Raw genomic sequence first — 17,233 nt, 5'->3', positions numbered from 1 at the left:
AGCCGTTAAATAAGTATTTTTTGAATATAAGTTTGCCGTAAAAATATGTTAATATACTGCAAAACAAAATATTGCGTAGAAATACGCTTATGTAACAATTTCTAATTTAAAATTTGTTTATTATATCTAAGAAGAGAGCTAATAACAAATCTATCAAACGTTAACTAGTTATAGATTGTTTTTATTGTGATTTGTCATTTAATTACGATTTTAATTATAGACAGTATTTGGATTGCGGTTTTCATTATTTTTATAAATAATATGCTATAATATATTTAGAAAAATAATTAAAACCACATTATATACATATTAAAACTTATTTTCAAACTTACTTACACCAGACTAGCCTTTATCTTTTAAATAAAGCAAGTCACAAACTCTGCACGAAGCTTTACAATTGTCGATACAGCGGAATGCTCTAGGTAAATAATTTGCATTTTTATCTTAACAATTATAAATTTGTTGTTATTATATTATGTTTACCTTATTAAATGCAAACAATTATTTTGGTGTCAATCTGGTGTATAAGCTTCATTTTTATCTATATAAACTTTCTTTTAGTCAATGTCAATTTGTTTTTGAATGAAAAAAGAAAAACAAAACAAAAAACATTGAAAGAATAATATTGCTGAAAAATTTGCTGGCTATAAATTACTGTACACTCTTAATCAAATATTATCTAGCATAAACTATGTAAAACTTTGATAGCTCTTACAAATAACCGAAAATATAAATGCTTTATCAATTTTGTTTTCAAATTAAAATTAGTTCTACGAAAAAAACAGTTTCTTGAATCAGATTGATTAAAAAATATCAATAACGAAAAAAATTGAATTGCGTATTACTGTCTTCTTGTGACATGGACCTGAAAAAGGAATTTCGGCATTTGAAACTCGGGTTTTTCGGAAATTAAAATTAGAAATCTTGCGGATTGAAGTAGGTCAAACATTCAAACTTTTCTTAAGTATTGTTGGAATGTTTTGAAAAACAATCCGATTGAAGTATGTCAACATTTTTTCAAATTCTTTGTCATGCGCATTTTGAATCAATCTATTTATGCCGACAATGAAAATGGCGGATAAAACAATACTGGTGACTACTGTTTACTTGTGCGCCATAACAAAATGATAAGGGACGCATTATGGCACCATTTGAGAGTAAAGTACAATATTTAGATGATACTGATCCTTTTAATAGTACAAGTTTTCCCGAGCCTTCTCGTCCACCAACCTATGTTTTTAGAGAAAACTTAGCAATATGCTCACAAATACCTGCAATTCACCGACTATTAAAAGCACCCCATAATGTAAGTTTTCTACTTGAATGTTTCACGTGTATTGTGGGAAGTAAAAAATAATTTATTATCTTTTTTATGAATAGATTTAAAGTTCTCTAAATTTAGCTATTAGTTGTTGTTATTTGTGATTTATCTTTTGTATTTCCTAAATAATAAATGTTTACATAGTGTCAATTAATAATTTATTTATATTACAAGGTTTTTTGATTTTGCACCAACTTTTTTTGAATATAATTTGCAATGTCTATATATGTTAAATAAATGTTAATAATTAAAGTAACACAAATCTTTTATTGAATAATTCAAATTTTATGCATACAAACATCATTCTTACTTGTGAAAACTATTATTTAATTTATTTTTTATTTATTTATGACAGTTGTTACAAATTCTCATTTTAAGTATACATATATTATATTATTAAAATTTATAGTTTAAAACAATATACTTATTGTTTTAAACTTTAAATTTTGATAATATAATATGTGTATACTTAAAATGAGAATTTGTACTTAAATGTTAGGTAAATTAAAAATGATTTGAAAACATTTAAGTTATTTTTTTTTAAAACATAAAAGTGTCATTAAAGTTATTAAAATATTCAATTAAAAATTAATATAATTAAGGATAATGTTATAATGATTCATAATTTAACAAAAACAACCTTTTAAATTTTTAATTTAACATATAATATATATATATATATATATATATATATATATATATATATATATATATATATATATATATATATATATATATATATATATATATATATATACATACACACACACATATATAGGTAATCCTACAGTTAAATGGCCTAAAATAATTTCATTTTTGCACTCTCATTGGTTTAAAAATATATAATATTATTATTATAAATAATATAATTATTGTTTTTAATATTTTTTTATGATTATTAAGAGCTATTATTATAAATAAACAAATAATTATAAGTTATTATTATTATTTATTTGATACGCATTGTTACGCCCTCGGCCATTTTTTCTTACAAAAAAAAATGGTTTAGTTAAAGCTGCATAACTATAGGATTAATATATAGGATTAACTATATATATATATATATATATATATATATATATATATATATATATATATATATATATATATATATATATATATATATATATATATATATATATATATATATATATATATATATATATATATATATATATATATATATATATATATATATATATATATATATATATATATTGTTAATATTAACTAACTAATATGATTGACCTCCAATCACTGATATAATATAATTTGATCGTTCAACATTTTTGTAGGAAAGGCATCACAATCTTTAGTTTAAGCAAAATCGGTCCTGGTACAAAATCAGGATAAAGATTGTCCTTCTGCTGCATCTTCTTTTTTTTAACTGTCAGGATTTTATATATGAAAATTTTTTTTTTTTTTCGATTAGCATACATCTGTGAAAATGGATTTTTTAAATTTTTAATTTAAATCTAAATTTTACCCCAAAAGGGAGGATTGTTCACATTTGGATCAATACATCTCTTCTTAATAGATATGTGGTAATGACTTAGTTCAGGGTTGTTTAGAAGTTAGAGCAAACTCAACACATTTTGATAATGACAGCTATCTCTTTGCATCTAGAAATAATTTTGTTGTTGTTTATATAATCAACATAATAGTTTTATTTTATTACTTTTCCTTTATGTCTAATGTCTTATTTTATAATAAAAACTTTAATTCAAAAACATTAAATACTTAATCTAAAACATTACCAAATATTTTGAGTTGGATTTAATGACTCTTAAATATTGGTCAATTTAAAATAATTTTTCTGATTTTGATAGGTATATATGGTTATCTATTTTATTTTATATTTGTTTATATACAGTCAATTTGAGAGTCCCAGTGAATATCATTTGATATCTGAGGTTTATGCTTTCCTTTCTCATGCAACCCTTAAGAAATTTTTTTTTGTAGGTAATCTTAAACTTTTATACACTTTTTATACTTAAAATTGATAAACCACAAATAAAACATTATATTTACAGTGGTTGATGTGTATTACAAAGATATTTCTGCATTTAACCACATGTTTGATGACATCTGGGTGTGTTACTTCCTTTTCTAAAAGATTTGAATAATGTGCAGAACACCCATATTTTAAAAGATTTGGATATATTTTTTTGATTAAATCTCTAATTTTTTCATTTTAATGTCATTATCTATTACCACAGTAAATACTTCTTTGTTGTATCTTTCCTTAAGATCTGACAAACGAGCTTGGTACAATACTTGGCTGTTTTTTTATTTGATGCACAATCAGTTATGCATAAAAGTTTAGACTTGAGTTAACAAATCAGGCTTGGTTGGGAAGGGGGTGGGATGCACTCTATATCTGACTACGCATATAATATATAGTTGCGACAACATGGCCATGACTTTTTTGGTGTTTTGAGAACATTTCAAAAAGTACAAAAAAATTTTAACTTGACAGGATACAACTACTAAAAAAATTAACTAAAAAAAGAAAGGAATTCTTAACAAAGAAAAAAAAAGCTTAACTGAAACAAAATAAATTATGTTTAGAATAAATTATTTCTAAACTTCTCTCTTTTATAAAATCAATTGTACAAACATTTTAAAAAGATTTACATTTAAAGAATGAAAAATTAATCTATATTATTTAAATAATTATTTATTATAATTCTTAATAAAATTTACTTAACTTTATATAATTTAAAAATAAAGTTCTTTTTATAAATAATCAATAAAAGTAAGTCATCGCTTTTAAAAAAATGTTTAAAACCCATTTGCTAATATTAAAACATTTGATTACAAAAGATTATTTATGAATTTAATTGTTTTAGCGTGTCAAAAAGTTTTGGACATATATAGAAACATACATAAATTTAAATGTTCTCAAACCATCTAAAAAACCGTGTTCAAGTTGTCTCTATATAAAATCTCTTAGCTGATAAAATTTATTTAAAAAATGGCTACAAATATATTTTCAATTTTTATTATTTTATTTATGGCTGTTAATGTGTCGGATCTACATCCAGACCCAATTCGTTTGAACTAAGTCTAGGTTTCATTATAGGTCAGGTCTGGGTGTAGATCCTACCATTAACAGCTCTAATTTTATTATATATTATATTGTTTTTTATCATTTCTAAATACTGTTTTATAGATTGAGGATTGTGTTCTTCAACTATCCCATAATGGTAATTATTTGGACTTAGAAGTATCTATAGAAGAACAAGATGAACTCTTGGATGGTTTTAGGGAAAGGTAACAAATTTTTTTATTATTTAGAGATTCTTTACACTTTTTAATTTTCTTTTTTAGTAAACAATCATTAACAGTTATTAGGGTTTCTAATTATTCGATATTAATGAATATACAGATATTAAATACTGAAAATTCAAATTATTCAGATATATCCTGATAACGAAAAAAATAAATAAAGATGATAGATTGAATGTAATACTTTCATTGTGTTTTTTACCCAATAATTATTTTTAACTTAAGTATTTTAGTTATATACATTAAAAATTCAAATATAAAAAAAGTAAAACAATCATACTATTTAAATTTATTTTATTTTTAAAAATGCATATTTCAAAAAAAATAATTACATTAAAAGTTTCAAAATTTAAGCGAGTTAAATTTTGAAAAAACACGCTCTGTTGCAGTAGATGTTGGTCTTAAAAGTGTGTTAAACAATATATTTATTTGCTCTTGTTTTAGTGATTATTAAAAACATAAAATTATTTTTCAACAATGTATTAATTATGCTACTCTGCTTTTCTGCATGGGTAATAGAGAAAATTGCTGCTTTCAACTTTTGCTGCATTATATTATTAATATTTCGACAACTTTTACAACTTCCTCAACCACATTGTACTCAGTATTACTTCTGTCACCATTATATGTATGAATACTTTTAAATATTTCTACTGCTAAAGCAAATGGCGGCAGATTTTAAAGTATATTTAAAATATTTAGTAGAGTGTGGAATATTGCCTGGTTTTAAGGAGATTATTAATATCATGAGGATTTTATGAGGACTTTTGTCCATTTGCTTTTTTATCTGTTTTAATAAATTTTTACTTATATTCGTTTGCAACTGATTTAAGCTTTCAAATATAAAATTTATAAACACCTTCAGCGGTCAAAAGAATTGCAGAATTTTTACTTAACTCCTTTATTGCAGTTTCTATCGGTAATAAGACATATCTTCTAAAGTTGATACATTCTTCTCTGAAATCTTTTGTTGCCCTAATAATAACTGAAGCTTCGTCAACACTTATTGATCTTGCTTTGTCAAACGTTCCATTAAACATTGTCTCAAAAAAAATTTTCACTTTAGGTCTAAGTGATCATGAGATGATTGGAATTAATAGAAAACTAGATCACATAAAACACCCTATTAAAACTGTAATTTTACGCAGCTTTTTTTTTTTTTTTTTATACATCTTCGCTTCCAACAAGGCTGCAAGCAGCCACTAATTAAAGTTGGAAGTTACTGAAAGAGAAAAGATGGAGATTGTAGAGCAAGATAACGATTGACAGATGACTTAAAAGATTGCAAATTATATGAATCAGGAAAGCAAGATGAAGGAAGCGAATTCCCAAAGAGCTGATGTTCAAGGAAAAAAACTAGACGAATAAGAGTTTTTGTAGCACTTAGGAACAGTCACAGAAAAAGGATGACACTTAATTGAATGACGAGTAACACGAGAATGAGTTATAGTAGATGGCACAAGAGACGCTAGCTCTTTAGTGCCCATTATAGTATTTGTAGAAAAGAGAAAGAGAAGCAACATTACGACAATGTGATAATGGTTGGAGGTTGGCTGCAAGAGCAGGTCCAACTATGTTTACAATACGTTTTTGCACATTGTCTAAAAGAGAAAGGGCATCATTAGAAGATCCGCCCCAGATATGGCAACAATATTCCATACAAGGCTGGATTTGAGATTTATAGAGATAGAGAATAGAATCCGAAGTAAGAAAGTGACGAGATCGATAAAGAGATGCAACCTTAGCAGATGCTAATTTTGCAACAGATTTGATATATGGTTTCCAAGAAAGATTGTAAGTAAGAGTTAGTCCTATAAGATAAAGAGTAGGTGACTCATCGAGTACATCACCGTTCATAAATATAGGAAAATCTAAATTATTGCGATAACGATAGGCTGAAAAAATTGAGTTTTATCTGAATAAAAGTTCACCAGCCACTGTGAGCCCCATGCTGTAGCAGAAGTGAGATCCTTTTCAAGCTCAAATGCCCAGCAAACAATGCCACCTTAGATGTGAGAATATTTGGAAGATCGTTAATGTAGATTAAAAAGAGTATAGGGCCAAGGATAGAACCTTGAGGAACCCCTGAAGTTACAGAATAAGAAGAATAGTGTTGTCCATCGAGGACAACTTGTATGCTACAATTGGAAAGGAAGGATTCAATGATCTTAAAGATGTTGCCGTATACACCATAAGAAGAAAGCTTATGGAGAAGACCAGGATACCAAACTTTATCAAAAGCTTTTGAAATGTCAAGAGCAATGGCCTTAACCTCTCCACCTTTATCTAATGCACGATAAAATCTGTCAGTTATTACTGTTAGCAAATCAGCTGTAGAACGAGAAGATCGAAATCCATATTGATGGTCAAAAAGTAAGTTATTAGATTCAAGATGAGAAATTAAGTGTTTGTTAATTAAAGATTCAAAAACCTTGCTAATGATAGGAAGAAGACTTATGGGACGGTAGTTAGACGAATCAGATCGCTCTCCAGAATTTTTGAAAATAGGAATAACAGATGCCGCTTTCCAGCAGGCTGGAAAACAAGACTCTGATAAGCACTTGTTGAATAGTATTGAGAGTATAGATGACAGCTCCGGAGAACACTTCTGCAAGACAATAACAGGTATGTTGTCAGGGCCACAAGATGTAAAAGAGTCTAGGCAAGAAATCACTTTAGATACAGATGCTGGAGTGGTATGAATGTCAAGCAATGGATCAACCTGTTTGTTGGCAATATCAGGTAGAACGCAACTAGTGGAATCAAGAGATGATATTGATGAAAAGTTTTTAGCAAACAATTCAGCTTTGTCTTTAGGTGAGTTGACAAAGTCTGAACCATACAAGAGAGGTGGAGTTAAAGACTTGCCCTTATTATTGATATTATTAAAGATTCTCCAGAAGTCACGAGAGACTAATTTTTGAGATGATATACGAGATTTCATGACCTGAGAATAGCGGGTTTTGGCGTTAGATAAAACCTTTTTACAATTGTTTCTAGCAGTAATAAACAGACGTCTGTTTTCTGGACAATTGTTTTGCTGATAAATATGGAAGTAACAGTTTCGATTGGCAATCGCAGCAGCACATTGTGAGGAAAACCATAGAGGAGAGTGAGGCTTGACCTGGAATCGTCAAGAGGGAATAAAAGATTCCATGCCAGCCTGAATCCACGAAGTTATGTAAGAAGCATATTTGTCGACAGGAAGACGAAAGATTTCTACCTAAGGGCCATCACGAAGAAAATCATGGAAAGAATCCCAATCATCTTTACTGTAGTTGTAAGAGGTTCGATAATAGGGGGATTCAGGTGATGAAGAAGAATGAGATATTAGTTTTAGAGAGATCAAACTGTGATCAGAAGCACCTACGGGTGAATGTAAAGAAACTGAGCACTGACTAGGATCAGAAACAAGACATAAGTTGAGTAGAGAAGGTAAACGATTCGGGTTGTCTGGAAAGCGAGTTGGAAAGTTGACTATTTGAGTTAGGGATTGAGAAAGGCAAAAGTTGTGGGCTTTAATGCCTGCAGAATCACTGACAATAGAGCCAAGCCATTCAGAGTGGTGAGCAATAAAGTCACCGACAACAACTATATTAGCTTATGGATAAAGAGAGAGGGCTTGATCAATATGATCAGAAATATCTTCAAAAAGTGTGCAGTCTTGAGATAAAGGAGAGCAATATAGAACAAAGAAAAAGGCAATAGAGTGAAGTGGTGCTAAACGAAAGCCCATAAATAAATAGTCTGTGGATTCAAACCTAGTTTCATGACAAATGGGTGAATTCTTACAAATGTAAATGCCGAGGCCAAGCATGTGACTATTGGAGTCTTTACGAATTAGAGGAAGATAACCATCAACACTTAGATCACATTACTACTAATAAACCCTAAGTCGTAACAAAGGGCTCCAAATGTGGCCTCCGCAATGCACACCAAAAGTACAAACAGGGACACCATCCATGCCCAACATGGCACTGTTAATACTTTGATATTTTTCAGCTGTTGATGGAATCAACCTCTCTGAGAGCTACCACAGAGTTCGGGAAACCTGACTACCAGCCGGCCTCAGAACCATAAAACTGAGTTTTAGAGCTGTACCCTCATTAGGAGATAATAGAATGATTTGCCTAGTCATAAAAACAGAGTCATAAGCAAAACCCATGCATTGAGTCAAGAAGATCCAGCATTTAACATCCTAAACTGGAAACAATGTATTAAAAATACATCTGCGCCAGCCTAATAGATGAAGAAGGGGTGCGAGGCTGGTCAACAGATAGAATCTGTTTACCCCTTAAGTCTTTGCCTAGGAGGCCTTCTACAAGACAGTAGCCGGGTGCATTTAACATTTGCCCAAGATGAGTATTTTTATCGAGATACCATCTCTAGCCTTTACTCAACCAAGAACCCCAAGGCAGGGGGTGTTTTGAATCGGAGTTGGCATCTCCTAGCCTTTGCCTAAAAAGGCGTATCCTACAAGGCAGCAGGACATGAAGCAGCTACCATAAATACATCTCTTTTTGTTTAAGAAATGATTTAAAGCAGGTAGATTGGAATGTTATTTTAAATTCAAAAAATCCAATCAATGCAAGGAGAGAATAGAAGGATATTTTATCTTTGATCTTTGATAAACTTGCACCTTTAATTTCTTCAATAATTTCCTCTAAAACCTAACCTTGGTTGACGCCTGATGTTAAAACTGAAACTAATTTTCGAAACTGTCTGCTTAGAAAATATCGCAAAAATAAATCCATTGAAAATCATAGTGTATTCAAATACCAATAAAACAAGGTAACTAAATTGATTCTAAAATCAAAAGGAATGTTTCGTAAAGCATTATTAAATGAACATGCAGGTGATCCTGTAAAATTCTGGGAATCACTTAAGGAGGTCTATCCAAGTAAAAATAAAGATAAAATTATTTTAAACAACTTTGAAATTGATGGAGAGTACACGTTAAGTAAATCTGTTATTGTAAGTGCATTTGGAAAATATTTCTCTTCTATTACCAACTTACTTCTTAAAACTTATAACCCAATAGAAAACTATGTATGGAAATCTAAAGCTCCGTTCAAACGATGTACCGAAAAGCAATTTTTACTCCGTCAAATTAGTGCCACTGAAGTTGATACCATTATAAGTGCGCTAAAAAGCAAAAAAATCTGCCGGTTATGACAATCTGTATCCTTCCTTACTTAAAGATAGCAAAGATGAAATAAAAGTTCCTCTATCTCATATTTTTAATCTTGTTATAAAAACGGGATCATACCTAATGAATGGAAAATAGCTAAGGTTATACCCATACTTAAATCTGGCAATAAATTAAAGTTTGATAATTACAGACCAATCTCTGTCCTTCTTATAATATCTAAGGTTTTTGAGAAAATAATTTATCGACAAATTAGTGATTATCTAGAAGAAAATAATTTACTATGCAATCACCGACTTGGTTTTAGATCTAAGCGCTCTACAGAATCAGCTGTTACAATTTTTACTGATAATGTCAGAAAAAGCATAGATAAAAACCATCTTGTCGGATCCGTATTTATTAACTTAACTAAGGCCTTCGACACAGTAAGCCATTCAAGTCTTTTATCTAAATTACCAGCTCATGGAATAAATGGCTTAGCATTACAACTAATGATGGATTATCTATTTAACAGAACCCAGTATGTCACATTTGATGGGAAAGTGTCTGAGTCTCATGAAATCACAAGAGGAGTTCCGCAAGGTTCAATTCTTGGACCTTTGTTATTTTTGATTGAATTTAATGATGTATCAGATGTTTTAAAACATAGCTCGATTGTCAAGTATGTTGATGACATGGTTATTTTTGTAGCTGATAATGACATTCAATTGATAGAGGAAAAACTACTTGAAGACTTGAACAGGACATCAAATTGGTTTGAAATAAATGATTTATTGTTAAACCTTCAAAAAGGTAGAATTGAAGCAATGCTTTTTGGAACCGCAAGAAAATTATCTAAATGCTGGTGCTTAAATCTACATATTAATGAAGTTCAAATAAGCAATACCAAAACATTCAAATATTTAGGAATCCATCTAGATCCAACCCTTTCACTTAACAACGATTTTAATTTTAAATGTAATAAGATCAGTGGGTGTACAAGCTTACTAAATAGAACACGACACCTGCTAACAATAAACGCTGCTAAATTAATTTATATCTCAATGATCTTGCCAATTTTTACTTATTGTGTTTAATTAAAATTTTTTACTTACTGTGTTTAATTTTTACTTACTGTGTTTACTTACTGTGTTTAATCAACTTAAAACACGCTGCAACCTAATTATACCGTATCAACCGTTTATATAGTAGAATAAACCAAATAATATTAAATGAAAATAAAATTTCAAACATTAATATAAAATTGCTGCATTTTAAAGAAGTCAATGAAAAAAAAGCTGTAACGTGCGTTTTTAAGATCTTGAAGAAAGAACTTGGTTCATGTGTATTTTCTAACAGTTTTAAGGCAATTTGTCATTCAGTAAACACAAGAAACAATGAAATATCACTGACCATACCTAAAGTAAAGCTTGAATCCACAAAAAAAGGTTTCTTTTACCAAGGAGTAATTTTGTATAATAGTCTCCCATTTGCTGTTCGCCAGAGAAAGAACCTAAGAGAATTTAAAATTAAACTTCTTTATTTGAAGGAATCGTTTGAGCATGGTTATCAATGAATTCCACTTAGTTTTGACACCTAACATGTCATGCCTGCTTGTTCATTGACATATCCTTGTAAAATGTTGTTTTTGACTGAAAACTTGACCATAACAGCTGCTCCATCATGTGTTGATGATATTATATCTGACTTAATGTTAACTTCAATTTTTTTCAACACATAGTTTTGTCTATTCAGTATTACCTGTACTTTTTATGTGAACTTCAAATGTGAATTTCAGACGTGAATTTCAAACTTATTTTCAACATATAGTTTTGTTTATTCAGTATTACTTGTACTTTTTATGTGAACTTCAAATGTGAATTTCAGACGTGAATTTCAAACTTATTTTCAGATGTGAATTTCAAACGTATTTTTGACATATAGTTTTGTTTATTCAGTATTACTTGTACTTTTTATGTGAACTTCAAATGTGAATTTCAGACGTGAATTTCAAACTTATTTTCAGATGTGAATTTCAAACGTATTTTCGACATATAGTTTTGTTTATTCAGTATTACTTGTACTTTTTATGTGAACTTCAAATATGAATTTCAGATGTGGATTTCAAACTTATTTTCAGATGTGAATTTCAAACTTATTTTCAATATATAGTTTTGTTTATTCAGTATTACTTGTACTTTTTATGTGAACTATCCCCAATACATACACTTCAAATTTTTTCATAAAATTATCAGCAAGGACATGAAGTGTAACATTAGGATATCTGTTCATAGAGTTATCAGTCCACTTGTCTACTGTAAGCAAGAATTAAAATTTTTTTTCCTTTAGATCCTTGATAGTACTGTTTCTTTTTTTTTATTTCATAAAATTTTAAAATGCACTTTGTTACAATAATAGGACTTTTAGGCATGTCAAACCCTTTACTACTAATGTACTCATTAATGGCTTGTAATTTCACTATAGAATTCATTGAAAAACCATTCTCTGCTACACTTTGCGATAAAATTTGTTCCAATGTTTTAGTTTTAATAATTTTTTTTATATTATTGTCAGTTTAAGTACTTTTAAACTTTTTCTATGTCGATGGTACACTTTTTTCACAACTTATCTTGAAAGAATTTTTGTTGCAGCAGATAGGCTAAAGTAATTTTAGAGAAAATTATGAATTTTTAAATGATTAAGAAGTGGTGTCGTAGATGATCTTTTACATCCTAGTTGTTTACTGCAATGCTTACAGAAAGCAGTATCCCTATTTTTTTCATTTCTCATATAATGGTTCGAAACTTAATATTGCTTTGACATTACTACAACTTTTAAAGTTTAAGAAATCTAAAAAGTAATTATAAATTTAAAATGGAAGTAATATATCTAAAGTGAAATATTAATCTAGAATTTTGTGTAATAAGTCACTAAACTAAATACTTATATAAATATGCTTATGAATTGTTGTATGACAAATTTAAAACAAACTGGAAACTAATATATAATAATATAGCTTAAAGTAATAATAAAAAAGTAAAATAATATAAATCATATAACAAGCAAAAAGAAACTTAAAGCAATTACATACATAAATACTGTTCAAGTATCCTTAATGTTACAAAAGTCACTAAAAAAAAATTACAAAAAAACCATTATACTTAAAATTAAATTAAAAAAAATAATTAGAAAATAGAATTTTTAAAAATGTTTGATATCAACAAATTTCTTTCTTTTCTCGGTATTTGCATAAATAAATTAAAATATGTTAAATTTTTGAATTTTTAAAATGATTATTTCTTAAATTTCTAATTGTGGCTTTGCAACTACAAATGATTTTTATTTAAAAAAAAATAGCGAGTAACAAAAAAAAAACAATTTATTTACTTTATTTATTAAAAGTTTATTATTAGTTTATTATCTAATTATTAAATGTGTTTCACTGTATATCGTTTATAAAAAAATAATCGCTGTAATTTAACTTGCCTTATATTAAAAAAAAAGTTTGACTTGCATTTTGTGCAAATTTCTGATGCAGCCATTTATTTAAAACTTAATTTTGAGTAAGAAAAAGGAAGGAAAACCAAAAAAACGATTTCAATAAAAACAAGCTAATTTTTTTTAAGAACAGATAAAATTTCAATATTGAATAATATTTAGTAATATTTTAAAATAAATTTGACAGTTAAACCCAAGCATGAAATTTAATTTAACATTAATTTTAATAAACTTAAATATATTTTTTAAATCAAAATTACATTATATAATTTTAAAATCTAAATTAAGTTATATATTTTTTTATCAGAATAAAATTATATATTTTTATTAAATTAGTTTTACATTAAGTCATATATTTTTTATCAGAAATTAAATTATGTTTTTATGATTTTTGCTTCAAGCTTAAAAAATCAATCATTACAATAAAATAAAAACAAAATAAAAATAGATTTTGAGTTTTTTTCATTAGTAAATAGCGCTTATATCAAATATAATTGTCATTCAAACTTTTGTAGCAAATATTTTTACATACACGTCATTCAAAAGTTAATATGACTTTTTTTAAAATTAATTACTTTTATCTATCCGCTTATTAAATAATTTAAAAAATAAAAAATGATAAAAAGTTGCTTAACCGAAATCGCTTACTGCTTACATAAAATTGCTTAAAGCGTACGCAAAACCCTCTACACTTAACTCTTTAAAACAAGGCCTGTATACATATAAAAATATTAGTTATCTACTTGATATTACATTAGTGTATTATTGAGCAGACACAAATCAATGTGCTTAAACAACTGAGCTACAAAATGTAACAACAATCGTAACAAAGAGTAGAAAAAAATAAACTAACATAAGTTTTGATTTTGAGTAAATATACTGAACTTATTTGAAAGATTGTTATTTTGAATTAAACTTTCCATCTTTTTAACTCCATGTTTATAAGTTCCCTGCTGTTTGAAAACAATATTTTAATTTATCAAAAAATATCCGGAGTAAAGGATATATAGCAAAAATCATCCAGATTTTTGAAGGCAAAATAAGATGGATTATCTGAATAATCAGATATTCGGATATCCGAATTGGAAACCCTAACAGTTATTAGTTTATTGTGCAATAAATGAATAACTAATAAAATAAAACAAAAAGTATCTTTAATCTTAACAATATTAAAAAGCATTTTGAAACTTGAATATTTATTATGCTTTTTTGGACCAGATATAGTAGTTATCCGAAATTCATAAGATGAATATGACAAACTTAAAGCACGTTAAGAAGATAGGGTTTCAAAATATAAATTCCTGAAGATACTCTTGAAATTTTATGTATGCAGTTGGGTGTTGGAATGCATAGCATAAATATAAATTGTATTTTATTTACAATCAGAAAACAAAAAGCTGAAAAATCTCTTGATTACCTATAAAATTCAACTTGTAATCAAATATACATATATATAAATATATGCATAATCTAGTATAAACAAAATTAAACTTAAATTCTAAACCAAAACATATTAAGTTTAAAACATAAGTGCTAAATTAAGCTAAATGGATAAAAAAAAGCTAAAATAGCACAATTTTGTTTAAAGTCACAGGCCACGTGAATTTAAGAACGAAGTTCAGTTCAGGAGTAGATTAAACACTGCTCACACAGAAGTCTATTTTACAGAATTACAGAATTGTAACTATTAACTAACAATAGTAACTAAGCACATTCAACATTCAGCATTCAATGTATGAGTTATATAAATAACTATTTTTATAATACATAAAGATTTTTGAAAAAGCAATCAACTAGAAAATTCCAAATCAATAAAAAAAGCCAGTGTTGATTATACAAAAAGTGTAATAAAAAGTTATTATTTTTTAAATTATAGGTTAGTATTTGTTAACAGTTTAAAAGGTAAATGATTTTTGTATTGTTTTGATTTTCTTCTCTTTTTTTTTTAGTCGCAAGAATGCAATTATTCTGAGAACTCAGCTCTCTGTACGTGTCCATAATATTATAGGTATGCATATATAAATTTAACATAAGTATATATTTATATATATATATAATATATAACATAAGTATATATATATATATATATATATATATATATATATATATATATATATATATATATATATATATATATATATATATATATATATATATATATACACACACACATAGTATATATAATATATGTATATAATATATATGTGTATGTTCAAGTATATACAATATATAACATAAGTATATATATAAATTTATACAAAAATTTATACAAAAAACATAATATATAACATAAGTATATATATATATATTCATCTTTTCATTTATGATTCCTATTTATAAAAAACACTGCATGTAACATTTCAGCTAAAAATGTTGAGCAGTTGACGAGATATTGCAATTTTAAATTGACCTGATTTTCTAAAATGACCCGGTATAAGTATGTATATATAAATTTAATGCATATGGGTAATTCCACACTGGTTTTCATTAAATTAAAAAAAAAGTTTTAAAAGGAATAAAAAAGCAAAAATACGGAAATAAACATTTTTATTCCTTTTTCAATGCAAAGTTCAATAAATGTAATTAAAATGCTGAAATATGAAAGGATGCTTACAAATTAATAACATGCTAAAAAATTAATAAAACTACTAGTTTATATGATTCAACTTTAGTGCCCAATATTTCAAAACACCCTGTTCAATTATTTTAGTTACTTATAATCTTACCTGTCACCAAAAATCTAAATAAAAAAACAACAGTAACATAGAACTTTAATTTCCAAAATATATCACTTTTTCAAGAAGTTACTAAAAAATATTTGCAACAAACATAAATTAACTGCAATTTAAAAAGTTACTGAAAAATATACAAGACTTTTTAAGGTATTAAAGGTTTAAGTTATTTTGATAATAGTGCCGCACATTCTGTAGTTTTCCATTGCTAGTAGTTTATCTAAAGATAATTTTCATTTTCTCCAAAAATCAAGTAGATGATGAAGGGTTCTTTACCATGACAATCATCACACTATGCAACCATTCTTTTTTTTTTTACTGAGCAAACAGTTATTGAAAGTAGACCCTTATACGCTTCACAATAATAAAGACACCAATAATTTTGATAGTTAGAAGAAATAGAATGTGTAACACTTGCACCTGGCAAAAATGCACTAATTTTGTCTAAATGAAGCCGAATTTGAGTAGCTTATTGCATTTGCATTTCAGGATTGTTTTTTTTTGTATAATACATATAGTTCTTTATTGTTGTTCGTTTCAATGCTTACCTAATCTTTTTTTCCAAGCATAGTTTACATAAATCACACGAGTTGTTAAATATTTTAAGGAAGTTTTTTACATCTTTATGCAAGACTTTACCTTTATACGATGGGGAAATAACTAAAAATCCTTTTTTGTTAAAAATCTGTCTAACAGTACCTACCTGGTAATATGTAAATTTGGTTAATATCAGAAGTAAAAAAGTTATTTTTTACTTCTGATATCAACCAACTTCGGGATGCCAGTGTGAGATGTTAATAGTTTTTTTGTCAGAAAATTTTTTCTTTTATCAAGCTTCTAATTTCATCAAAGTTTTTAGCATTCTTTTTATTATATTTGTTTCATAACAAGTTTTCTCTTTTCGAGGATATATGATTTGATGATTTTGAATGAATTTTTAGACGAGGTATATTTAAATTTTATATATCTTCGTTGATCTTCTATCTTTTTACTTTGAATGATGACATCACAAAATCCTCATCATCTTGTTCACCCTGACTTTGTTCCTATTTTGGAAGATCTCTTCTGGCAAACTTTTATTTACAAGGTTTGCAGAGTTTCCTTCCCAGGAGCCATTCTCAAGCTACTTCTAATCGTAACTTGTTACTCTTTTATTGTAACTTTGTCAAGATTTTCTAAAAATGATTAAGTTTCATAAAGCTTGTTCACACATTTGTCTAAACTTTGTTTTGTTATGTTTTAGAAAAAAAAATCAATTAAAAA

At 27.3% G+C, this 17,233-nt stretch overlaps 1 protein-coding gene across 2 annotated transcripts in view; it reads left to right on the top strand.

Moving 5' to 3' along the window:
* The first annotated feature begins 277 nt into the window (after positions 1-277).
* The window catches only part of LOC100198877 (FH1/FH2 domain-containing protein 3), a 73,704-nt gene continuing 56,748 nt past the window's right edge, over positions 278-17,233 (top strand). For both annotated transcript variants that reach the window (XM_065819105.1, XM_065819104.1), the window contains exons 1-4: positions 278-422; positions 562-1,306; positions 4,497-4,597; positions 15,188-15,246. In XM_065819105.1, the coding sequence (XP_065675177.1) occupies positions 1,142-1,306; positions 4,497-4,597; positions 15,188-15,246 (325 nt within the window). In that variant the 5' untranslated portion in view covers positions 278-422; positions 562-1,141. The remainder of the gene's footprint in view (positions 423-561; positions 1,307-4,496; positions 4,598-15,187; positions 15,247-17,233) is intronic.

Source organism: Hydra vulgaris, chromosome 15, assembly GCF_038396675.1.
Source record: "Hydra vulgaris chromosome 15, alternate assembly HydraT2T_AEP".
Taxonomy (NCBI): domain Eukaryota; kingdom Metazoa; phylum Cnidaria; class Hydrozoa; order Anthoathecata; family Hydridae; genus Hydra; species Hydra vulgaris.
The sequence above is the reverse complement of the archived record's forward strand: the minus strand, read 5'-3'. Positions and strand labels throughout refer to the sequence as shown.